Raw genomic sequence first — 26,994 nt, 5'->3', positions numbered from 1 at the left:
AGCCAGTGTTTTAAGGGTGAGTTTCACAATCAGATAGTATTTCTGATACCGATGGTCCCAGGGAAGGCTGGGGCATACACTGATCCCCACGTCCCTGCCCTTGCCTTGGCACGCCTGGGACTCAAGGGCTTCTGCCCTGGAAGGCCCCCCTGGGAGCCCAGGCGGATGTGGAGGCTGGGTCTGGACCACTGAGGAGATGGCCTCAGGACCTAGGGCCATCCTCAGAGGTTTACAGTGTCCACAACAAAACTCACTAGTTCCGTAGTCCTGCACAGGTGACAAAACCTGTTCCGTTGCGTTGCCTTATGTATTCTTGCCAGTCCGGGAGGGCACTACTGCCCTCATTTTACAGATGAGGAAACTGAGGCCCAGAATCTATAATTCACCAAGGTCACTCAGAGTAGAAATAACAGAGCAGGGAAGACACCAGGGTCTTTGGGCTCCAAGTCCCAACAGGGAAGAGGGGGTTTGTTCTGGGTTCACACCCACCACGGTGCTGGTGCCGAGGCCACCCCTCCGGTGGCACCTGCAGAGTCTTCCCTGTGAGATGAGGCTGCAGACCTGCCTTCAGGATGACCGTGAGAACTGACTGACCTTTTAGGCCAGAGAAAAATTCAGCTATACTTTGCTAAGTGGGAGGAAGAACCCTGCTAAGTATGAGAAAGGCTAACTTACCAAGCACAGAATTCTCAAAGTGGGCTATACACAGGATTCCCCTGGGACCGTGGGCACGGCTGCTGGGCCCCACCCAGGTCAGCTAATCAGAAACTCAAGGTTCGTGAAGCCCGGGCATCAGCACTTTCCGAAGCTCCACAGGTTTATCAACGTGCAGCCAGGGTTGAGGAGCCACGTGGTAGATAATCCACACTACTTTTTCTTTTAAAATGGAGTTGGTTATTTCCTGCACATTCTGCACTTAAACATCCTTATGTTTTCCAATTTAACTAAGAATATATAGAGCATCAGAAAACTAAATGCATTATAAAGTGAAATCTGTAAGGTTTTCTTTGGATTTGAGCTTTCCAGTCATTTTTTTTTTGTTTTATATATTTATAGGTTTCTAAGTGATTCTATCATGTGGTCCTCTCTCCACTAACATGAATAGATTCATTTTGCCAAACATATTCTCTGAATTCATTCACATAAATACTAATGTTTCCAAACATGAATATAAAGTGGGCAAAAATGGAAAATAGTGGTCTCTGGAGAGTTTACATCTGTCATGAGTTGGCTCAGACTACTGCAGATCGATCCGTAGGGTGAGCCAAGAAACTTATCAAAGGGAAGAAAAACAATTCCACATGAGGGAAGAGTGTGCAGATGTGAACATCTGCATAATGATAATAAAAAAGACATTTAAAATTTTCCCAGATGTGAAATACTTTCTCTGCTTGAATCTGGGAGACATTACCCAGCCAGATAATGACCTAATAAAATTCTCTTGACTCTTTTAGAATACCAAGACCTTCCAAGCAAACTTCCGAGAACTCCCCAGGAATTTAAGAGAAAGCCCCCTTAGTCTACCTCTGAATGATATGCCTCGTTTGAACGATCCTTTAAGCTATTAAATTCACGTGCTCCCTCAGTGAGTGCCCTCCTCCTGATTCACCGTGAGGAGGTGACAAGGACAGAAAAAGATCATGCGGTGGGAAACACCTACCCCTTGTTACTTCAAGGGTGGCAGAGACTCAGACTGTGGACAGTAAGTGGGTGCTCTGCAGAGCCTGCTATTGGCCTGGCTCCTTCCAGGGTAGCTTTATCTGTTCTTATAACTTCCAAGGCTTTAAAGATGAAAATGCACCCCAAAAAGGGAAGTTTCATAATTGCTTGTAGCCTGCACGTGATAAGCCAGACATTTTACAGATGGGCCCAGAAATGAGTGACTTCAGTGCTCAATAAGCTTTTCTTATCAAAAACCTTAACTGAGGGCTTGATCAGGGTGATAGTATCTAAATCTAAACTTAGTATCTAAATCAAGGATGAACGTTTTAATAGAGGCCAAGGAGGAACCCTTGGGGGAAAACCAAGTGGAAGAGACAATTTAAACATTTTGCCAACTGCACTTGCAATGACTTTTATGCACAGCATGCCTTCTTGCATATTCTAGAGTCAACGCAGGAGCAAACTGCTCCCTTGGACTTCATAGTCATATTTAGCACTTAGAATAACTTCTCTGGCACTTTGTATCCCAAGGTAGTTTGAAGACATTAATTAAGGATTCAATTAGTTGTTTCAATTTAAGTAATAGAAAGAATATATCTAATTACAACTGGCTTCCTGAGCCTCTCAGAAGGATTAACTACTATACGCAGGCACAGCCCTGTTTTCTCAGATCTCTGACCACTCATGATATAGAAAAAAGCTGCAGTTTCTCCCCTAGAGTCATTTACTCAAAATTGACCTGACTCTTGCCAAGAGCTAAAGACAGAGGCTTTCCCATGGCAGGGACTGGGTCCTGTTCTCTGTCTCCTGCTCTGAGCAGGTGTCCTGCACACAGCAGGTACTCAGCAGGTGTTTATTGGATGAATCTCGCGAGAGACGACTTTCCATCTCACATCCGAACCATAGCCTAAGGCCCAGGTCAGGAAGAGAACATCTCATCCTTGCCACTAACTAGTGCACAGGCTTCGGGACCTGGGGATGGATTCCTCTCTGCTCTGCAGTGCAACCTGCCCTAGTGCTGCAGGTGGCCCGTCTACTCTGCCAGCTGTGGGAGGGGCCTGCAGCACAGGGTTCTGGGCTCCGCTGGCAGCAGGCGAGCTCACTGCCCTACTGAAGCATAGCACTGGCCGGCAGCCGGCTGGGCAAGAACAGCGCTGCCAGTGAGCACATGGCAATACCCACTTCGTCATGGGAAACAGCACAAGTGCCTGTCGCGGGCTCCTGCTTGCAGAGATACGGGACAGTGCTCTCTCTATGGTCTTCCTATTAAGACGGTCACAGGTTACCAAGTCCTGAATCTCTCATTACAGTCTCTCATTTCAGAGTTCCTGGACGAGTTTTGCCTTGGGCTGGTGTTCTTGGGATTCCCAAGGTTCTGTGGACACTCAGAATGACTAATGTCGGTGTTGGCTCCCAAGTCTGTCTGATGAGGAGATAAAGATGACCATAGGGGCAGTGAGATCTCAGGTGGTGGAGAACTTGCTTCACAAGGGCCCTGGACGGTGCGAGGAAGACGTACAGATGCTAATAATGAACGTTACTTTAAGAGCAAAAGAACGGAAAAAAGCGGGGAGAGATGTATTGACTCTGTTCCACTTGGTTATCAGTCCAGTCGTCAGAACAATTAAGTATTCTCATCGGAGATGACCTGCTTATGATAAATGAGTTGCAATGGCTGCAGGAAAACACACTAATAGTCCATAAGGAAAGTGACAAATAGCTTTCTCGGCACTTCTTGCAACAAATGAAAAACAAAGCTGATAGATGTCTGGGAAGACGTGGAACAATCGATGACGGAGTTTTGCTCCAGGAAAAATAAAGCTCCTAAATCTCATTGTGATAAAACACTCTGAACGTTTTATCTATGGCTTTGGAATGTTGAAGGGAATATAATTTTCTACACATTCATGAGAAATCATCTTCCACTAATTAAGCAGTATTTTCAGACTCTTGCAGTGTGCCTGACCCAAAGTGTTCCGAATATCCTGGAGACTAGGCTCTTAGCAGAGCAGTAGCAGCATAATCTTGCCCATCTCTTGGCCTGGGGTACTGCCTACCTTGCTTGTGTGATGCTTGTTGATTCTTTCCCTGCCGCCAGTTCTGCTTTGCACAGGAAAGAGCAATGTTGGAGAGAAAGTGAGAGCCACAGGAGAAAGTAGGGGGTTTCCAATTCACTGGATTGAAAAATTACTCTCAAGGGAAATTATGTCTTACTCAAATATTTCTTCTTTCTCCAGACATGCATTAAAGTGAGTATGTTTGGGGGCCAGAAGAGTGTAATGGCATTGAGAAGATATCAAGTAGATGGTTAGTGTGGACAGGGCCAAATTATTTGTATGCTCAGGGAATGAACTTCCCAAAGGTTCTCAACCCTGTCTTCCAAGTGGATATCTCATGAATATTTTTATCACAATTATGGGACAACTTGTACGAAAGTTCTCCCCACTCTCAGAGTAAAACAAGCAGAAAGATGTGGTTGATAAATGTATGGCCATTCCTCATGGCTCCATTTTAGTACCAACCCTAGATGATTGTGTGGGATGATGCCCTTGGGTGACAATTTTTTTTAAAAATTTCAAAATATTAAGGGGGTACAAATGTTTTTGTTACATGGATACCTTGTATAATGCTTAAGTCAGGGCTTTTGGTGTGCCCATCACCAGAATACTGTTCACTGTATCCAATAGGTAAGTTTTTAATCCCTCACCACGCCCCCTCCCGCCTTCTTGGTTTCTGATGTCCTTTATATCTCTTTGTGCTCATGCGTACCCATTGTTCAGCTCCCACTTATTAGTGAGAACATATGGTGTTTGGTTTTCCATTCTTGAGATACTTCAATCAGAACAATGCTCTCCAGTTCCATCCAGGTTGCTGCAAAAGACATTATTTCATTCCTTTTTACAGCTGAGTAGTACTCCATGGTACATACAAGGTCTGTCTGAAAAGCATCCAGCCATTGTTAATATAATGAGAAGGGTTTGAGTGACATCACGTAACCTGGCAGTCAAGGAGAGTGGACTGTAACCGCGCAGGCGTGAACAATAACAACTTCGCTGTACTAGTCGGTGGGGCGCTAGATCATTGAGTGAGCACGTGTACTGTGTGGCCGTGGCATTCAAAACGACCGAGCAAGTAGAGCAATGAATCTGCGTCAAATTTTGCGTTAAGCGTGAACATTCCTATGCAGAAGCTATCTGGATGATTCGGAAGGCTTTTGGAGACAATGCAGTGAGTGCAGCGCAAATAAAAATGTGGCACAAACACTTCAAAGATGGTTGAGAATGTGTTGGAAGAGATCCACATTCTGGAAGGCCTGAAACATGCAGAACACTTGAGAGTGTCGAATGTGTGTGGTTAAGACATGCTGGGAGAACTGTGAGGTTCCAAGGTGCCTACTTGAAGCGGATTGAGGAATCATTGTCCTACGAACTTTGTTTCTTGTATTTTGTATCTTCTTCAATGAATGTCTCTATTTTTCATATAACATGGGTGCATTCTTTCCAGACACACCTGGTATATACATACACCACATTTTTTTTGTCCACTCATCAGTTGATGAGTACTTAGGTTGATTCTACATTTTTGCATTCGTGAACTGTGCTGTGATAAACATTTCAATGCAGGAGTCTTTTTTAATGAAATGACTTCTTTTCCTTTGGGTAGATACCCAGCAGTGGGATTGCTGGATGGAACAGTTAAGTCTAACAACTTGTTTTTCTATCGTGATCTTAACTCCTCTGCAATCTAATCTGGCAGCAATGCTCGCTGGGGAAGGACGTCATGCTTCTTTGTTGGGTACAGGGCATGTTCTGCTTCCTACTCTTTGGGTCCTGTGTGAGGTCTGGTATGTGTGCACTTGGCTCCCTTCATTGAGACATCACAATTAATTAAGCTCAGCGGGGGGGGGCGGGGGGGGAACCCAACAACACAAAGCCATAAAAATGAGGCAACCTACAGAAATCCCACGGAACAGACAGAACCAAATGCTGTGAGCTGAAAAGCCTTCACTCCAGCCAGTGTTTCAAATCTGGTTGTGTGGTTAGAGGGGAGTAGGTAAAATGAGGGCAGGGAAACTTTTATACTCTGGTGTGTGGTTTCTGGAAAGCCCAGAGTGGAATGTTTGCTGAGGGTGACCTATTTGGAACCACACCAGCGACTTTTGAAATCCTGCTTTCTGGATTTCACTCAGACGCACATGTAAATCCGAGTCTAGAGGAGGAGCCAGGGCTCGGAAGAAGGGTTGCCTTCTTCCTGGCACGAAGTCCTCTCGCCGGAACCGGACGCCTGCGTGTCAGGACCCCCTGGGGCAAAGACCATTCATCATGCCATTGGAAATCATCGGCAGGTTTCTTCCCACTAATGGGCTGCGTGGGTTTGAAAAAGGCGCCAGGGGCTCCTCTATTTAACTGGAGAAGTAAAAGATGGGATGGCGTGTTCACCCGAAAGCATCTCTCTCTGTTTGCATTTTTTAAAATATCTGTTACAGGACAAACATAGCCCCGAATTAAGTCTTCACTTGAACTGTATTCTGGAAATAGCCGACGTGCAGAACAGAGGAAGACAAGGGCTGCCTGAACCACCGTCCCTCCTGCCGCCGGCCGACCAGGGCCAGAGTCGGCTTCTCACGGGCACAGGACGGGCCGCGTGGTCGGCTGCGTATCCCAGCTCAGATTCCTCCGGGAAGCTCTGCACAGACTGGGCTGGAAACTGTCCTCGAGTAAGACACTTCCAGAAAAGACTACTTTCTTGTCCCATTTCCCGACACATATTTCTTCACGTTTATTAAAAATCTGGGTTAAAGATGTGGAGTCCCTCGGAACATCTGTGGCAAGTGATGAAGTCCTAAGGAGTGACTGAAATGTGAAGACACTGAAGCAGGGGAAAATTCCACTTGGCTCAAGGATTTGGGCAACGGTTGCTGTGCTCACTCTGCCCAAGTGAACAGGGGGCAGAGGTCAAGGGGCATAACCCACTGGTGCATCTGGAAGTGTCTGAGCAGAGACCGTGACCTTGTTTCCTTCGTGAGGGCAAAGGCGCTTTCGCCCCTCCCTGCCCCCCAAATTCCTATGCACTCAGACCAGATTTGTCTGGGTGACCCAACAACTCTGGTCACAAGAGCCTGACCGCTCCCAGCAGCTATTTGGGGGAGCAGGCAAGCAGAAGGGACCCCCACTTACACGATTTAAGGGTCACCTGAAGCCCTCTCTGGCTCAGTCTTATCCTCTCTTCCCTGCCCTGGAGCCCACACATTTCCCTTTGGTTGGGCCTGGGGTTCCTGCCAGTGTGAGTTTTGAGTAGTGGCCAAGCACCTCTATTAGCCTTGGGCCAAATCTGTTGATCAGATAATCCCCAGGGTTGGAAGGGAACGTGTCAGGAACAGACTGGGCCTGTGGGGCACCACTTGAGTGATGGCCTGTGTAGGGACGGCAGGGAAGGGGACCACTGGCCTCTAAGCACCCAGGGAGCTGAGGTAGGGGGAGGGCAGGGGAGGGTCAGGGCACAGACTGGGGAGCCAACAGAGGCCACAGATGAACTTCCCCGGCCACACGCTGGTGCTTCAGAGGCCGTCAGCGTGGGTGGACAACTCCCAAGGCACCAGAAGTTACATTCTCCAGGTTATCCAGCATGTGTCAGCCTGTATTTGATCTCCACTCTGGATTTAAGGCCAAAGAAGTGGCCGGAGCCCTCCTGAAAGCCACTAGTATATCCCTGGAGTGTACTCTGGAGTTAGCCAAGGAGAGCCCTGCCAGCTCCCAGGCAAAAGCATCACTGCCCTGTGAATCCAAGTCTGTGGTCTGAGCCCTGCTCCGTCCGCTACCTGCTGTGTGCCAGGGCCCAGATCTCCACGTGTCAGTTTAGCTCAACCTACTTTTATTGGGCACTTATTTATGTGCCAGGCCCAGGAAGAGGTACAGTGAGTCCACAGATGAGTGGGTTGCTGTCCTTTCTATTCCATTATTTATAAAATATGGCAGGCATCAAATAAAAATGTAGCAGGTGATGCTCCATCAACTAAACAGCCTAACAGAAATGTTAGGACTTTTCATAGTAATGGACCTAAGTGGGGTTTCCTGTTTAGTTCTCTGAGGTGTGAACAAGTATTATAGTAAAATACAACTGATATTAGCAGTCATGTCTCTTCTACACTTTTACATATTTTTTCACATGTGTCATGTGTCATACGTGGGAACTCAAGGAAGTCGCATGGGTGGCTTGTATAGCAGCCACATTTTCTAGTTGTTGGATTTGATGCTTTGACATCTGAGGCCTTGGTGACTCTGGACTGGACTGCCGCTCCCGGGGCTAGCCAATTCCTAGAGATGGCAAACAGCTCACCTCTGGTGTATTTTTCATATGCAAACTGAGCAATCTAGAGTCCCCACCCCAGCCACCTCCTCCTCCAGGCCCTCACACTCTGGGTCCCTGTCCCCTGCCCTAATCAACCCAGGGCAGGCACCAGGTAACTAGGGGCAGCCCCAACATCCCAGAGTCCACTGAACTTACTCAAACTCGCCAACCCTAAGCCTGCCCACCCTCCCGGCTTCCTCTACCTCCTGACCAACGCTGGCACTTCCCGGCGTGGCCTTGTGTGGCAGGCTGTGTCCCCTGTTTCTAGGGATCTGTGAGGACAAATCTCTCCTTTCACGATCGTCATTGCTGTGCCTGTGTTTTACCATGTGTGATCAAAGCAAATCTCAGGTGCCCTTAAGACAGCTTGGGACATGGTGCAGGGCATCTGATGGGCCCAGGTACAGACATCGTGTAGCAACAGAAGGCCACAAGGCAGGAGTGGGCCTGTGCTCTGTGTCTGCAGGTTTCATTTCGACACAGATGTGTGAGCGGCAGCAAGGTATCAGGCTGGAGGGTGAGGGGTCCCGGCTGGAGGGCCTGGGTATGAATGTGGACCCCGCACTTCCCACTTGTACGTATTAGAGGCCACCCTTTTATGTATCAGTCTCCCCCTCTGGAAAGATGGGATGATGCCAATGGCACTACCTCATCAGGCTGCTGTGAAGATTCAATGAGATGATCAAGGCAGAGACTGAGCCCAGGGCCTGGTACTTGGAAAACACTCCCAAGGTGAGCTATTTTTATTATCTGATTGTTCAATGTTGATTGACAATTAATTCTATGACGTCAAATTTGAATTATTTCTTTTCTTTTCTTTTCTTTTTTTTTTTTTTTTTGAGACAGGTCTTGGTCTGTCACCCCGGCTAGCGTGCAGTGGTGTCAGCATAGCTCACTGCAGCCTCAAACTCCTGGGCTCAAGCAATCCTCTTGCCTCAGGCTCCAGAATAAGAATTACTTCTTCAATTACATTAAACGTATCTTACAGGTTAGAAGTGGTTGAGTGCTGGCAATTTCATAGGGTTTAATCTTAGAAATCAATTTGCCTCTGACATTTTTAGCTGTCTGTTTTAATCCAAGGTAGAATTACATTTCATGTGTTCTACAGTAACATTTGGGGACCCCTGCCTCAAGAAAGCCCCTCTAACTTTGGTTTAATACAACCAGGCTCTGGAGAGACACTCTGCACTCTTGGATTTAAATTTTCCACTTTCAATGCTGTATGTTTATAGCAGTAACAGCTTCAAAAAAAAAATCACACATAGTTTCCACACAGTCTTTCAGGCAAACAAACACTATCTCAACCTGAAGTGAAAATAAAGCCTTGCTAGTTAAAGAAAAATCCCAGGTATTCAGAATGAAGCCTGCCTATTTCCTTGAAACCCTTCAAGATGTGATAAATGACAGGATGCTTCAAAGAGATATTTGGCAACACCTTAACAAGAATCGTGGAAATGTACATTCACAAAGGACACAATTGCTGCTCACCAGCCAATCACAGCTCGCTTCCTTTAAGTGTGTGCACTGTTGTCATGGGGACATGGGGAAGCAGCATCCCATAGTTCCCACAGTCTTGGCACTCCAGGGGTTAGTGTGTCTTTGCCCTTTGCCCTCTGTGCGCGTGGCCACTTAGGATGTGCTGCTATCCCAGCAGCTGCCATTGAGGTCCGAACGCATGCATTTAAAGAAAATTGTGGTAAAACATATAAAGTTTATCATCTTAACCCTTTTTAAGCGTACAGTTCAGTGGTGTTGAGAACATTCACACCACTGTGCAACCATCACCACCATCTGTCTCCAGGATTCCTTTCATCTTGTAAAACTGAAACTCCATACTCACTAAACAACTCCCTGTTTCCCTGTTCCCAGCCCCTGGCAACCACCACTCTACTTTCTGTCTCCATGAATTTGACTGCTCTAGGTACTACATATAAGTGGAATCAGGCAGTATTTGTCCTTTTGTGACTGGCTTAGTTTACTTAGCATAATGTCCTCAAAGTTCTTCCATGTTGTGGCATGTGTCAGAACTTTCTTTCTTTTTAAGGCTGAGTAATATTCTAATGCATGTATGGATCACAGTTTCTTTATCCATTCACCCACTGATGGGCACTTGGGTTGCTTCCACCTTCTGGCTATTATGAATAATGTTGCCATGAACATTGGTGCACAAATATCTCTTGAAGTCCCTGCTTTCCTTCTTTTGAGTATATATCCAGAAGTGGAACTGCTGGATAATATGGTCATTCTATTAGTTTATTAAATATGAAATGTCCAATTTCTTTAAAAGTACTATGCTTTATAGTTGATATATCTGACATTTCACTTTGACACTCCTAAGTTTATTTTTATTGTGAAAGTACATCCTCATTCTTTCAAATCCATATTTTGGCTTGTGATTATCTTTCAAAAAAATTTTTTAGAGCAATTTTTGTGAAACCACGGATAAGTCAAAAATTCGTGTTATTTTCGAATATGAGTTCATCGGGAACCAGTGCGGCACAGACAGCTCAAAATATCAACGGAGTGTTTGGGAAGGATGTGGGTAATGAATGCACAGCACGTCGATGGTTTGAGAAGTTCCTTTCAGATGAGTAGGAGGAAGCATGGTTAGGCCTTGGCTTCATCTTGCTTTGCTCAGATTTAGGGGCTCACTTGGGAATGTAGACCTTCCACCACTTCTAACCACTCAGACACTTTAAGCTCTGGACAGGCTGGTTTCCAGAAGGGCCTGCAAGTCAGCCATGGAGCCCACCATCCAGACATGAGCCCTGGACACTGGATCTGAAAATCACTCCAGCAGGATCATGCTGTTTAGCATCTAGTTGGAGCCTTTTAAAACAAGCATATGTATTTATGCAAGTGACATACAACTAAGGGATCATCCGAGGTTGAACAGAAAATTCTGGTTTACCTAACCGTTAGAACCTAGGGCCATGACTTTGGCTGGTTCTAAGGAAACTCTGGGGCTAATCTGACTGGGTAACAGATGCACCAGGGTCCAGAGTTAAACAACAGTAACTAACGCAGCAGAAGTTAGTGCTGTCATCGTCTTCTCCCTGAGTCTCCCCCTCATTTCTGCAGCTCATCTTTCTGTTTTTGTTTCTTTTGGTATTTTTCTCTTTTCCTCTTCTTTCCCCCATTCCCTGCCAGCACTTTCTTCTATTTTTTCCCATCTGCTGTTTTATGAGATGCTAGCTGTTTCAAAGTGATTTGTTTTGTGTTGAGTTTTGAGAAGCACAGCAAACCAGATGCAGGCCTCCTGTGCTTGGCCCGTAATGGCACTCTGTCCTTGAATTTCTGGCATCAGGTCTGCATCCCCATTTTGCATAGGTCAAAAGTGAAAACGAGTGTTTAAGTCTAGTTCAGAGTTGATGTCTCTGCAGCCAGGGTTTGGGCAATCTGGTATCTGGGTAATTTCAGAAAATACGACTTTACCGCTTGGCTTATCCTGCTTGATAATTCATCCAATGCAGACTGCTGGCTCATCGTAAAGCGGCCCCTTTACTGTGCATTAGGGCACAGTGAGCAGAAGAGCCATGAACCAGATCTATTAAAACTGGCTCACAGCAGTGCCGTAAAGAAGAGGACAGAAATGCAGAAAGTAAGGCTAGCGATCTTCCAGTAACAACGAAGGCCTGTTTGGTGGAGTGTGTAGGCCGAGCCTGTTCCTTATTAACTGTAAGTTGTTTCTCACAGTAAAGAATTATTTCATCAATCCGAAGATAAATAAATGAATAACATGTATTTCAGTGGGGCTGTGTGTGTGCTGGCAAAAACAGGTGTGGGAGTGTGTTCTTCTCGAACGGGAGAGAGCACAGTCAAGCACAAAAAAACACGTCTTGGGAACAGCTTAAAACCCAAATGCAAACACGAAGAGCTCGCAATCTCCTCCCTCCTCCCTCGGTGATGCTTATGCCCCCATGTGTACGTTTGCATGATAAAAGACACTGTCGCCATTATACGACAATTAAAACTTACCATTGTTGTAACAGCGAAAATTTCCTACAAATTTTATGTATTCATAAGTTGGAAATTCCTTTGGGTTCAAGCTGCCTCTGAGAAGATGGCAATAAAACTCTAAATCGTTGTCAGCTGGGCCGTTAAAGGAAGAAGAGGAGAGAGAGGGAAACATGAGCATGGCACAGACTCTAGACTAAACAAGTAGTGTCGTAGTGAAGACTCTTGTGGGATTTCGTCTACACATGGCCGGGCTGGTTCTCTCATTACCACTGACTTTTAGACCCGGTTTCTAACCTTTCCAGCACGGGGCTTTCTTGCCATCGTTCATAGATAGTTTGCATTCCATACTTGGACCCAATTAGTCTTAATTTGCTCACAGATGTCTGTGGTTGGTGATGTCGGCATTGATTAGTTCCGGTTGTTTTCATACGGTATATTAAAATAAAGCTGCTCGTATAGAGCTGCTCCCTTTAATCTTTTTTGCTTTGCTTTAAAGTAAAATCAGATGTACGACAGGACAAATTATTCATGGAAAATGGACTAAGGCTTGAACAAACGCAAGCATCTTTGCTACCTCACACGACTGCATACGCCATTTCATTAAGGGACACATGGTTCAGTGGGCACCAAGGCCAGCCTTCTATCCAGGTTGCCAAATATTTTGATAAAAAATGTAAAATTCCATAAAAAGTACAAATGTATATAAATAACCAGATGGCAGCCTCAAGGAGGAGGATGGACTTTGGATTTTTGATCTAGTTATTCAGTTTTCAGTTAATTTTTTGATACTATATAAATTTAGCATTATAATGTCCTCCAAAATAAGCAGATCATTCACTGATTTTTGCGCTATTTATTATTAAAAGACTCTTATGTAAAAAGAATCTCTTGTCATACACGTAAAACAAATTATTATTCCCAAGCTCTGTGCTTTCAAATTTTGCACATAAAAGCTAAATGTCTTACATATTCCAAATTCCAGTTTTAGCTTTAAACTTAAAATATACCTCTAAAGGATCTTGGAAATGTTCTGAGTCATGAGGAAAATTATTCTTAAAATTAGTTCTCCCTTCTTAATTCATTCTAACCTCCTTTCAAAAGCAAAATTCTCATCTTTAAGTCAAGTCACACTTACATTTTAAGTATTCAGGGGAGGGGGAATCCGACACAAGCATGTGGGAAGAAAGCATTTTATAAACTTCTGAATGTTCTTGTTCTGGAAGGAAATTTAACAAATTCTGATCCATGACATCTGACTGAAAAAGATAATAAAGAACAAAGGTACACACCCTCAACGAAGAGGAAAAACAACAAACGCAAAAGCCAAAACCGAACGTTCATGACAACTCAGAGCTGGTTTCTGAAATAGGAAGTTCTGAGCTGATTTTCTGTAAAGATTCTCAATTTGTCACTCTGTAATCTTGATCTGTCATCTATATGGTTTCACTTGCCCAAATGCATATGTGCTCTTGTGCACGGGCCCAGGAAAGGGCTAAGAGTTAAGTCAGACAAACAGTGGAGGAGCCTGACACGGCAACGGCCTGCACTCTGGCCCGGAAGAGTGCACGGGTCCTTTCCCGACCGTTAGGCCAGCAGAGGGCCACCTGTCTAATTCTTAAAGGCCTCTAATGGACGGAGTTGCACTTTTTTTCTGAGTACCTGGCACCGTGGATACAAAATAAACTTAAGGTAGAGTGGAGACGGCTGTGATGACGGAAATGGCCTAGAATCCGCACTGTCCATCACAGCAGCCACTGGCCACATGGCACCTGAACACTTGAAACCTGGCTAATGGGAATGAGGAACTGAATAACTTTTAATGTAACTTTAATTGAAATTTAAATAGCCACCTGTGGCTAGTGGCTACCATCCTGAACAGTGCAGGCAGGAGCTCACGGTGGAGAGAGGAGACAGGCCTTTCTCTTCCTCAGTTTCCCTCAATAGACTCACCCACCCTCATGGCTTTGAACACGATCTGTACACATACTCTTCAGTTTGCATTTCCAGCCAACTCTCTCTCCAGACTCAACCTTGCAATTGCCACTCAGGTGCCCCCTGGGGTGCACAGATGCACACCCGTCCCCAAGGTCAGCATTCTATCCCGCCATGCCGCCTCCAGCCCTTGTGTTCTTACCTCCATAGATGGTATTGCCAATGGGTCACCTGCCTACAACAGACACAGGTGGCATCCTTGGCCCCTCACCTCCCTCCGCACCCAAACAACGTCCAAGTGCTGCCTGTCTCTCCCTTCTCGGATTCTCTCCACTCCATTCATTGCCGTTGCTCCAGCGTCTACCCTAGTCTAGGCCACCGGCCTCTCTCTGGCCTGGGGAATGGTTTGGCCAAACTGGCTGCCACCATCAGCTCTGGTCCCTGTGCCATTTGTTCTCTACGAGCAGCCAGGCACAGCCTCATATCAGATCAAGTCACACCTTGCTTACACCTGTCCCTTGGCTTCTGGCTGCTCCAGGAACAACGCCTAAACTTCTCAACACACTTTAAGGCCTCCGCACACCTGGCCCCCACCTCCCCTCTGCTCCCAGCACTTCTGTAACCCTTCTGAACTTTCTTTCCTCCAGTTTGCCAGGTTTGCTCCTCCCTGTGGGTCTTCACCTGGGTGGTTCTGTCAGGGTGGAACATTCTGCACACTCCCCTCTTGTTCAACTAACCCCTGTGCATCCTTCAGGCTCCTGATTTGCAGTCTGCTTCCTCTGAGAAAGCACCAAGCAACACCCCGCCCCCACTGCTGATTTAACAGTCCCCCTGCTGGGCCGTCAGCCTGTGGCCTCAGGGGCAGGCAGGTGAGCCCCAGGGCCCAGCAGGTGAGCTGCAGGGCCCAGGTAGACAGCAGGCTCTGCTCCAGCCAAGCAGCGGTTTCTCAGCTGCCCAGTGAGGAAGTTGTGAGGGTTAAAGGAGCTCATTTCATAGCATGTGGCAGACAGTCAATCAATGCTAGGTGTGATGAGGAATTGGACGACCATTTATGGAATGACTACAAAGGCAACACATGGCAGCCATGTAGTTTCCTCGCTCACTTATGAGCTGACTCATGCACTCTGCCTCCCACACTGCAACAGGGGCTGCAGGAGAGCAGGGGGACTGCTCCAGGGGGACTGCCTTGTCCCGGGCATTGCCCCTGACATCCAGAATGGCTTGGCCAGCACTATGAGAGAAGCTAACACAGGTGCCCAGAGAGCACTGAGGTGCTGACTCCAAAACGATGCAGTAGAGGCTTCTCCCAGGGAACGATTCCCAGAGGGAGGAAACCCTGAGCGGGAATCTGGGGACAAGGTGGTGTGTGCCAGGCAGCCAGGGTGGGCAGGCGCTCCAGGCAGGACACAGCACACACGAAGGTGAGCGGGTGGGGCCGTGACAGCACTGCAGGCAGGGACCGGGAGGGTGAGAGGTCCTGGGACAAAAGGCTGCAAAGGGACATGGGGTCCAGATCATGAAGACTTCAAAGGAGTTAGGCTGCATCCTGTGTGCCCGGAAGAGCCCCCAGGGTCCTTAAGAACAGGAGGGGCTGGGCTGTGCCTGTATTTTAAAGAGCTCCTGTTACGGTCTGAAGGAGGGAGCACAGAAGCCATGCTAGAGCTGGATAGAGTCTCTGGTCCTTTAGGGAGACCAAGGCCCTGACAACCTTCCTGAGACAGGAGACAGGGATGGAGAGGGGTAGACAGAGCCCAGAGCAAGTCCTCGGCAAGGTGGTACAGCACTCATGGAGGGCCGCTATGTGCTGGCTGCTATGACTGCTGGGAAGCAGCTCAACAGAGCCGGCAGCGCCTTCCCCTCCTGCAGTTGGCGTGCTGGGGGGGGTGGCGCTGAGGGTGCTGGACACAGCTTGGTGGCCGAACGCAGGACACGAGGAGAGAAAGGAAGGGCTCAGCAGGACTCCCGGGCCCTGGCTTGGATGCACCAGTCTTTATCTTTCTGGACGAAAACTCAACCAACACCCTCACCAGCCTATGTGAGCGTTTCTCATGCCGGCTTTCTCCAAGTGTCTTCTGATGTTCTTGATTTTATTTTAAGCCCATTCCCTCTAGTTTTTTAAGAAGATGACTAATGTTCACAGATGACAGTACTCTTTCTTCTTAGAGATATTTCAGATCCTTGAAAATGATAACTCAAGTCACTCTGTGTGTTTTCTTGGAGGGCTCTGTGTGACGCCACCTCCCGAACGGTGGGCGTGGCAGAGGGCACGGCTGGCCTGGTCGCTGGCGTGGGAGAGCCTTGGGGCTGTGGGGGCGCCTCAAGCTGCAGGCCCTGCAGAGAGTAAAGATGGGCACTGGCCGGAGGTGGGGAGACGTAGGTACAATATGTGGGAGGTTGTGAGGATGATGAGTGAGTGCACCAGGGGGCTCAAGACTGCCCTGGGCTCTCGTAGGTATGCGCCAGCACATTACTGTCACGCCGTTTCCATGTGTTGAAAACCGACAGGAATTATGATAATTTGAAAATTTAAACCCTTATGCTTGCGGGAGAGAAGAGTACATCTGCAGTTGAGCTGTCCCTTGAATGAGCTGAGCTGTTTATTAAAATAATAGCAATTACGGAGGCAAGGGAGGGACCCCTGCCATCTACGGCCATCTTCACAGCTGAGCCACATCACCAGGAACGTCACTCACCTGTCGGAGGTGGGAGGTTCTCTCTCCCCAGCTAATTGATGGGGTATCAGCTGCTTTCTCAGGGCGCTGGCCCTGTTCTGAGTGTCACTGCAAATGCCTGTCCTTGATTCCAAACTGCACCTCCCCACGTTTCTCCTGCGGAGCCGAGACACTAGGGATCATCTGAAACTGCCATGGGACATGGGAAGGCATGTTCCTCCCTCCCCGGAACCAGTGGCATCAGTGCAATTGCACCCAGAGAAGCTAAGTGAGCCTGGACTAAAGGCACGTGCCCATCTGGCTGAGCTGGAAGTGGGCTGGGTGGACACTGAGGCCCACGATGTCCCGGCACTTCTGGCTGGAGATCTGTGTGGTCCCAGCTAGAAGGGACAGTGGAGAGAATCCCTGGAGAAGCCTTACTTTACGGAGAGAAAAGAATGGGCTCGGGAAGGTCGTCAGGGCCTTGGTCTCCCTAAAGGACCAGAAGATTCCGCTTAGATTCAAATCAAACTGACGGTCGCACGGCAAAGCTTTCAGAAGGTGGTATAAAGAACAGCTTTGACTTTGGAATGGTGAAGAATTAATTAAGATATAAAAAGTGCCAGCTATACAGAAAGAATCTCTCTGTTCATCAACACGCCCTAAGGGGAGGGGGAAGCAAGCCACAAAGTGAGAAGAGATATTTGTAACACATTTACCTGCAGTGAAAGGCCTAACAATAGGGGTCTAAGTTATGTGCTGCCTGGGTTGGCATCTGGAGAAATCGGGAGGGACCCCAAAGGCCTGGCTGCAAGTTCCCACCCCAGACAGCCCGGTGGATAAGTCCCCCAGCCAAATGACCCTCCTTATCAGGGGGACCAGCCACAGTTCCCACTCACCCCCGAGTAGCGAGTTCCTGCCTGTGGAATTATTCCAACAAGCCCATCACCTGCTCCCCACCCTCTGATACCACTGAGCCTGCCCCCTGCAGCCCCTGTGGCTTACTCCGTTCCCAAGGCAGCCCCGGTGCGGCCCCGTGTGCTGTGCGGCATCCTCCCCGCTGGGCTGTGAGTGTATGTGACTAATGAACCGTTGTTGATCTCACCTGTCCAGTGCTGGGTGCTGAGTGTTCGACACCCCCACGACCCTGGGGTGGGGAGAATAAGGCGATTAAAACCATACCTGCCAGACGACTGGCGTCCAGCTCACAGAAAGAACGCCTACTAATCGCCACAAGAAAAAAAGTCCCAGACAACCCCATAGGAGGGTGTCAACGTACCTAAACAGGCACGTTTCACAAGAGAGGAGATCTAAATGGCTGACAAACATACGAACAGACACTCGGTATCATGAGTCACTGGGAGAAAAGCAAATCAGAACTCCGTGAGACACCTTCATAATGCCGCACTGACAGAAACCAGGAGTCTGACGATACCAAGTTCCGACGACACAGCCCCTGGCACTCTCTACTCAGCTGGTGGAGGGTAAATGGGCACCGCCACCGTGGGAGCAGGCTGGTGGCATCCAGGCAAGGTGAAGGCGTACCCTCCCCTTGACCCAGCAGCTCTACACCGTGGGGTATTCACAGAAGCACTTGCCAAGAGTTCCCAACTGGGATGGATGCAGGAATGACAGCACATTCCCACGGTGGAATACTACCCGGCCGTGAGAATGTGCCCATGGCAGCGACACCTGACACCTGGCACCTGGCACCTGGCAGGGTGAGGGGGATGCTCTCACAAACAATGCTGAACCAAAGGAGAAGTCACAAGCGTCCCTTTTCCACGATGCCATTTCCATAAAGTTAAACAAAATTGTGACACGACATTGTAGTTTAGTGGTGAATTCAAAGTTGGGGTAAAACTCCCAAAGAAAAATAAGCAAACTATGATCTTAAAAGTCAGGAAAACGGTTGTCTCTAGGCGGACGGCAGGGGCATGAAGAGAAAGGAGTGGATGGGAGCTCCCGTGGTCCCGGCCACGTGCTATTTCTTATCCTCAGTGACAGCTACACGTGTGTTCATGCTCCATTGTTAATTTAAACACTGAACATATGCTTTATATGCACATCTGTATATAAAAACTCCCAGCTGCGGCCACACCTGTCGGGGCCCTGCCCTGACCCAGAGCCCACTCTGACAAAAAAATGGCCTGGATCAAGTGGGCTCTGCCAGCAGGTGAGAACAGGGTGGATGTTTCTGGAAAAGTATGTCTCAGGGCCTTGGCCTTGCTGCCACGTTTCATGGTGGCATAAAACAGGGGCTCAGTCTTGTCTTTTCTGTGACCTGTTCTCTCTGCTGCGCCCCCTGCCTCGGCAGCTTGACCCTATAGCCCAACCTGATTTTATACTTTCTTCTCACTTTCTTCTCAGCTTTTTCCTGGAGAACCAGCATAAAATGGAATTTTTTTTTTTTTTTTTTTTTTTTTTGCCTGTAGACTTCTCCAATTTTATGAACACTTGTGCCTTAGATCATTTTCTTTTGGGGAAGTTGGGTTATCTATCCATGCCCATATTTCTCCTTCTGAGACACTCCCCACCCTGCCAAGCTGTTTGCAGTTGCTCTCAATATAGCAGCCCTGTTGATGAATTTAGTCCCTCGTTCAGTGAACATTTAGGCACGTGGTGTCATGCTCGGGACTGAGATATGATGTCTGCTTTAAGAGCTTATCAGGGTGCAGCCCAGGGTGCATGGGCAAATGTCACATTTATCGACAAATCAGAAAATTAATCCAGGAAGGTAACCTTAAGGAAACCAAACAAAAGTCCAAACAGGAAACACTGAGTATGGCTACTTTGGTCTCTCATTCGGTTCTGCTCAGCCATATACTCCTTCCCAATTCTGTCCACGGTGAGACCCACTCCCCTTGGGTCTCTCCTGAAGGGGTTTTATTCCAGAAGCTCCCGCTAGCCCTTGCTCCCCTCACCTTGCTCACGTTTCTTCTTTGACTGCCTATGTTTGTTCTAGACGCCGAGGAAGGTCACAATGTGCTGGTGTCACCAACTAACTGAAAAGTCTTGACTTTATCTTAAAATCACTTTCTGTTTTGAGCTATTTTCTTCTCTCTTTTCTCTGCCAAACTGGTAAAGAAAGTTCTAGGATGTTTCATCAGGAAATTGCTGTACAAAAATCTATCACGCGAGCTTCTGTCACGTCTGAGATGCTGGTAGTGTGAAGGAAACAGAGAGAGACTCTAAGCCCAACAGTCTGAGGAGTGGGAAGGGATTCTGGCTGCTCTCATCCTCCCATCACCCACGGGCCTCCAAGCCCCAGCCACACGAGGGACCAAGGGACCGGACCTCTGGCATGCCTGCCTATGCTAGGTGTGACACCAGCAGGGGTGCCCCTGCTGGCGCCCATGGACTCTTGTCCCCTGGGTCCTGCCTGGTCATGCCTCCCCTCAATGGCCACCTCTTCCAGGAAGACTGGGCACTTCATTCTCTCCCTTCCTGACCACCACACCCTGAGAACATTCAACTGCACTTTGTCCTGTATGGAATCCTGAGTAGAGATAAAGCACCAAGCTCTGCAACCAAAGTTCCTGAGTGCCAATCCCAGCTCTGCACTGGCTGGCTGTGGAACCCCCTCTGTGCCCTGGTTTTGTCACCTGTGAACTGGGGTACCTAGTTCAAGGTACTTCGTAGCCTTGATAAGGAAAGGAGAGCAAACGTGATACAGCCCTCGCACGTAAGCGACTCTTAATGGTGCCTAGGACATAGTAAGTGTTCAGTGACTGCCAGTGGTTCGTAGTTTAATAGGGGACATCTCTCAACAAAATTGCAAACCCTGACGGAAAGACAGCCTCACAAGGGCCTTTTGAAATGCTGCATCATCTGTGGACAAAACCTGGGCTCCTGCGAGGAATGAGTAAAAATCCAAGTGAACTGGAGCAAAAGCAGAATTCCTAAATGATGACCCAAATCCTTGGCACCAGAAAGGCAGCAGAGCGGTGTGGTGGCCAGGCTGGGTTCCACAGCCAGTTAAGCCCTGCTTCGTCTCCCGCTGGCTGGGCCCTGGGCTTTCTTGCGGTAAAGTGGAAGTAACAGAAGGCTGCGCCTCCCAGACTGTCTGCTCTGCTCACCCCGCTGTCTGCTGGCTGCACCAGGAAGTTTCCATCCTCAGCCATGCTTGCCCACCCACTTGCAAAGGACCATTCTGCTAAAAACTGGGTAATGAAAGCTTAAAAGTAAATTTCAGTTCAATTTGGGGACTGCCTATCACGGGCGTGGGTCTACATATAGATACCTTAATAAGCATTCGAACGGGTCTAGTGTTGATAAATTAGAATCGGGGTCATTTCTGGCCCTTTCAGAGTTAGAAAATAATTTAAAATGTGGTCTGAAATTGCTCCATGATTTCAAGTCAGAAGAATTCCCCTCTTACTTTCTAAGTCCCGTCTGCCATGTACAGCAACTGGGTCATCAGATAATTACAAGAGCACAAAGCACAGCGCAAATCCTGTTTACCCAAACAGCTCCGGCTCCCAGGCCATCAAGCAGGCCACGTGTGGTCTCTTCTGGTCAGTGCCGATTGCTGTTGGGCCCTTTGCATTCAATACAAACACAAGCTCCCTCCAGAGAAGCACCCCCTCTCCTCTCTGTCCTCAGCCACCCTCGGATCAGCCTAGGGACACTGGGCTGATGAGGGGCTCACTTCCGCATCAGCCTCCTCACCATCCTCCTGGCCCGAGACTAACATCAAGGCACAGTCACACCCTCAGCCTCTTCCAGGTGAGGCAAGAATGAGCCCATGGCAATCAAGAGGAGAGGGACCCCCCAAACCTGGCACACCCCGGTTTCAGGAAAGGGGCTGGGACACAAAGGTGAGACAGATAGGGTTCTATTATGGTGTACTGGGAAGGCACCTGCCTAGCGAAGTCACAAATGCTTTTCTGGGCTATGACACAGTGAACACAAAGGAAAATGTGGGAGGCTGCTGCGAGTGTTATTTGCAGAAATGATGGGATGAGGGGTGGCTTCCGAAGAAAAGTGTGACTCAGGACGATGTGCAGCCCCGGGCCATCAGCAGAGCTGCACACATCACCCCAAGGCAGACGGAAGCTACCCTCGGAGCAAGGCCACCCTGCTCCCTGGGCAGGTGCAGCTAAGGAGAGGAACTACGGTCCTCCAGCGACATCCTGGACCAAGATGTGACCTTGTCGCGTAAACTGGCTATCCATCCACCGATGCGCAGGGGTGGTGAGTAGTGGCAGAGGGTTTGGCTGGACTTGTTGAGATGCTAGAGAAGAGAGGACACTTTGCCACTATCTGTCACATGTGCTGGCTGGATGCAGCTGTCATCCAAGGTCACATTCTGCAGGAATGCACAATGGTGGGGCAAGAAAGGGAAGCCTGGCCCGTGAGGGAGCCTCAAAGGTGGCTCCTCCACTGGCCAGGTGCAGGCCTGTGAGTCACTTCACCCTGAGCCGGGGCTTATCAGAGAGCCAGCAAGGCTTATGCAGAGAGAAGGCGGGAGAATGAAGGAAGAAGGAAGGAAGGAAGAGTTAGTGTGTGGGGAGGGACACGTGTCAGGGTCTACGAGGATGCGGCAGCTACCCTGCCTCCAAGCCTCTGCTGCACAGCCCTGGACAGCAGAGCTGACCCTGTCCCCCAGCCTGCCCAGGCCCGCCTCACTCCCTGCAGCCTTCAAAGACATCGGCCCTACCATGTCTTCCCGGAGCATTTCAACCCCCCATTACCATCATTGCCACAACCTACTTGCAATCTCAGGGATGTCCCCAGTGGGTCCCAAACCACATCCCAACCAGAGTCATCTAGTGCCCATTCCTTGATCAGCTCTCAGTTGACCCAGGACATTTATCAGCCTCTGTGAAAGCTCTGAGCTCTGTCAACTGTGCTGTGACTCTTGTCTGTCCCCGTTTCTGACGGGGGATAAGAACCTGTACCCACGTCCCCTAGTCCAGGCCTGGCCTTGCTGAGATCACAGTGCCTCGCCTATTCCAGCATGACACATACCTGCCCCTGCCCTTCACCTGCCCCTGGGGCCCTGACCTCGGCCTGGTCCTATCCTCTCCACGGATCCCCTTGTCACACACAGCCCTGATCACCTGCACCTCTGATCTGAGATCTAAATGATTCTCAACAAAAAGATGATAACATGTACCGGCATGGCCATCGGAGCAGACACTCACCGGTAAATGCCCAAGGAGAGGCGTGATACTGTCAGAAACATAGATGATGCTGCCATCTGTTGTCACTGCGATAATGAAGCCATCTAATGCCTGTGGAAAACGCAACATTTGAGAGCTCCTTAGCAATGCTTTCATGGAGGAGCGTGTTACCGAAATAAAGGATGATATTTTATGACACTGGCTTTGTTTTGTAATCCTCGGAATATTTCCATGGATAACCTCCCAGCGCTTTTCTGCCCTACACAGAAGATGGTTTCCTGCAGAGAATTTGTTTAGCCCAGGAAAAGTGTTTGCAAAAGCACCACAGGCACAGTGAAAATTGACCTATTGGTAACATAAAATGAAATTTAGCCATGGAAATTCCCTAAGGAGGTTTAATGATAAGCACACTATTGTGCTGAATTAGAAAGACCACTATAACCATTGAAAACCATTAGCAATATTTTATGGTCCCCATTGCCCCTACTCTTGATAGCACTTTGAGTCCATGGTAAACAGTTAACAAAAGATAGCAGAGCTAACAGAGGCATTAAAAACAGAAAGAGTGCTTGCTGGCCAAGGCAGTCCTCTGCCTACATTCATTGCCACAGGAGAAATACTGATTGAAGGAACTGTTTGTAAAGAACATTCACATTATTCCACAGGGCTGAGTGGGTGTGGGGGGGGTTGCATAACTCGACTGGATCCATAAGCATTTCAGAATGTCTGAAAAATTCATTCATTTGAAGGTATCTGCTGAGTGCCTACTGTATGCTAGGCACACTGTCCTGGGTGCTGGAGATATAACAAGCTTTAGGTGGGCAATGTTTTCTTATGAAGCAAATACTTTGGCTGTTTTTAGACTCCTTACTGAGATTTATTTTTGTGTGGATGCTTGTGATGCTTTCGTAAGATGCATCTGAAATTGATTTCTAAAATTCAGACTACATAATTCAGCAGAGAATGGGGTCATCCTGGCAACTGGCTATCTGGGGTGCACCGATGAGATGGAGAAGAATAAAAATGAAGCCTGCCTCAGCAGAAAACAAGTCATTGAATAATAAGCTCTGCTGGACTTTCACTGCAAACTTGTCGTTTTACTGACTGTATCTTTAAAATACTATCTTCTCCAAAGCTGGGAATTTTTCTGCTTTTGGGGGAAAAAAAAAAAAGGTGAAATATGTGCTTAGAAGGTTCTGGAAACCTTTTATATATGCACTCAAGCAGCTCCTGCCAGGGTGTTACTGAGAATGTACCCTTCCAAAAGGGCATTTATCCTTCAAGTTGGGAGTGTGTGGCCACATGCATGGCAGCAGGAACCGGAAAGAGGCCACTAACTGTGTGTGAAGGGCACCTTTATAACATGCCAAAGTGCAAAAAAGTTCTTTTCACCAGGAAAATTAACACTAGGCTCATTTATTATTTTACACTTATGTATGGCAGGATTTCAGGCTGAAAAATCTATTACAGCACATTTCTTAAATAGAACCTCATCCTTTTGGATTACATAAGTGGTTCTCAATTGGGGACAATTTTGGCAATGTCTGGAAACATTTTTGCTGTCACTACTGGAGTGGATGGTGCTGGCATCTAGTGGGTGGAGGCCAGGGATGCTGTGAAACATCCCAAAATGCACAGGGCAGCCCCCACCACAAAGAGGTACCAGGTCCCAAATGTCAACAGAGCAAGGTTGAGAAATTCTGGGTTAGATTAAAATGTTATAGTGAACAAAGGAGCATATCCCAGTAACTTTTACTTCTTTCCCATCCAAACATATTTCTAAATCGTTTTTTAAATCATCTCTGTAGCCCTCCTGGAAGCAAATTTTTTTTTTTTTTTTTGAGACAAGAGTCTGACTTTGTTGCCTGGGCTAGAGTAAGTGCCATGGTGTCAGCCTAGCTCACAGCAACCTCAAACTCATAGGCTGAAGCGATCCTGCTGCCTCAGCCTCCCGAGTAGCTGGGACTACAGGCATGTGTCACCATGCCCGGCTAATTTTTTCTATATATATGTTAGTTGGCCAATTAATTTCTTTCTATTTATAGTAGAGATGGGGTCTTGCTCTTGCTCAGGTTGGTTTTGAACCTCTGTACTCAAAACGATCTGCACGCCTCGGCCTCCCAGAGATCTAGGATTACAGGCGTGAGCCACCACGCCTGGCCTGAAGTGAATTTTTTTAAGGGGTGAGGGCACTGTTGATGACGTCACCTGGACCTTTCTGGAAAAAGCAGACTGGAAGGCTGGGAAAAACAGGAATGGTACAAATAGCCTTTCCTGCACAGTGAGCCATGCCCCTCTTGAATTTGTAAAGTGAAGCGAGTGGGTGTTAAAGAGCTGAAGTATTTATAGACGGAAGATAACTTTCATCAGCTCATTGGCATTTCCATCAAACGTACAAGAACTGCAGTGAGTCACTGCTTTAAGGAAGCTCGCTGCGGTTTTGGAAGTCCCACCAGCAGCACTGGAGAGTGATCCCAGAGCAAGGGACTGCAAAGTGATGTGCACCTATCCACAGAAAGGTAATTTCGACAGGGATGTTTCCAAAGGTGTCATAATGGTCCAGAATTTTATACCTGCCACACAGCAGAGGGACATGAAACCTCCTCTTTTTATCTGCCAGTTCCTGAATCTGATGGAACATTTCTTGTGTTCTCTGGGACAACCTGTGGGCTAAAAGATTGCTGTAGCTTTTCTGGATGAAATTCAGAAATTCCACAAACTTCCTAACCCCCAGTCAACACGAGCTCTCCCTCCTTTTTGAGTCCACTTGTTGAAATGCTTACAGCCACAGTGAGGCCTGCAATCAGGTCACTGATTGCTTTTTGAAAGGTCACAGCTGTGTGAGTCGTCCTGCAGTCTGGTTTTGGCCTTTGTGAGAGAAGGGGCGGGAGGGAGGGATCCCACGCAGAGGGCACTGGCAGTTCCCTGGGGGGCGTGGTGGGTTCTCTCCTGGGCTCTGTCATTATTTAAAAGAGGGAACATCCTGGCCACTAAGACATGGTCCCTGGATTCCTTGTGTAGTCTGAGATGGCTATGCAAACAGGACAGGGATGTGCAGTTGGATGGGGAACCACACCACGGAGAAGCTGCACCATGGGCAATGATGACATCTCTAGGCCATCAGAGAGGGGGACCTCAGGGAGCTCCAGCTGTTCCACCCCAGTGCGTGTCTGCTGGCAAGCAGCAGGCTGGGAGAGGAGCCGAACATAGAGATACACCAGAAGTACTAGCTGGTGGGCTTCCCAGGCTACTCAGAGCTGTGGCACACTCAGAAGGCTGCTGCTTGTGAGGCCTGATTTCAGATCCAATCCATTCATCTAGCAGGACTTCCTTTTCGTCTGCTTCACGGAGACTACACTGGAGCAGAGGAAAGGGAATAAAGACCATCCGTGCAAATCTAAAAGGCTAGAAATTCCAGTCTCCTAAATCTTAGTCCTGCCTTCCAGCCCCCAAATGTACCCATTTTTAACTTTATAAAAGCCTTATTTCCCCCAGTACTTTTGATACTTTGAAACTCACTGGGGGGGGGGAAGTATTGTGCTACAGGTTCTTACAAAAAGGCTGATGCTATAGGGTTATGTGTTTTAACTACTTTTCCATAAGAATTAAAAGATAAATTGATTTATGTAAAGTAGCATAATGATGCATTAATTCAACATCATATTTCACTAGCTGCTTTAAATTTAACATACTTAAAAATGCATTGCTTCTGCAGAAAGTTCTGTATTTTCTTTAAATATAGTTCACATGTAGATTTAAGTATCTTTCATCTTATGCAAATGTTCATTAATGCGTTTATATTTCATAATATTTGGACATCTTCATTCTGGCATTTTCTTACTCCAGTACTTTCTGTTTTTCCGCATAGTTAATCTATGTAAATTGAAGTTTACATCACTCTTATATAGGCACATAAAATGAGATAGAGAAAGATTTAGCCCAAGAAGCCACTCTCTGAACTCCCTGCCAGGAACCACTGGCCCACGGCCAGTGTCTAACTTCCTTTTGCTGAACTGGGCTGTCCTAGTTCACCTCTTTCTGGTCAAGGGCCCAGCTCCTCTGCCCCATTGCCATAACCATACACCCCCAGCCTTATCTGCAGGTTAGAAGTCAGAGCACCTCTTCAGATGTTCTGTGGAGACTTGTCCTCATCTGTACAGAGGAATTCCACCCATAGATAGATACACCATGTTGAGGAAGGCCCGCTCGTTCAGATCAGCCAGGTTTTCACAAACCCTACAGCCCTGCAGACAAATGTGGGCACCTAACCCAGAGGGAGAAACCAGAGCATCTCGGCATAGAAAGGACATGGG

At 47.7% G+C, this 26,994-nt stretch overlaps 1 protein-coding gene across 1 annotated transcript in view; it reads right to left on the bottom strand.

Annotated features, from left to right (window-relative positions):
- NPAS2 (neuronal PAS domain protein 2) overlaps window positions 1-26,994 on the bottom strand; it is a 182,538-nt gene that overhangs the window by 28,801 nt on the left and 126,743 nt on the right. The window contains exons 5-7 of the mRNA XM_012740460.2: window positions 22,703-22,792; window positions 13,106-13,226; window positions 11,989-12,102 (exon numbers count right to left, since the gene is read on the bottom strand). Of these exons, the coding sequence (XP_012595914.2) occupies window positions 11,989-12,102; window positions 13,106-13,226; window positions 22,703-22,792 (325 nt within the window). The remainder of the gene's footprint in view (window positions 1-11,988; window positions 12,103-13,105; window positions 13,227-22,702; window positions 22,793-26,994) is intronic.

This window comes from Microcebus murinus, chromosome 3, assembly GCF_040939455.1.
Source record: "Microcebus murinus isolate Inina chromosome 3, M.murinus_Inina_mat1.0, whole genome shotgun sequence".
Classification (NCBI taxonomy): domain Eukaryota; kingdom Metazoa; phylum Chordata; class Mammalia; order Primates; family Cheirogaleidae; genus Microcebus; species Microcebus murinus.
Note: the sequence above shows the minus strand (reverse complement) of the source record. Positions and strands in the feature narration are given on the sequence as shown.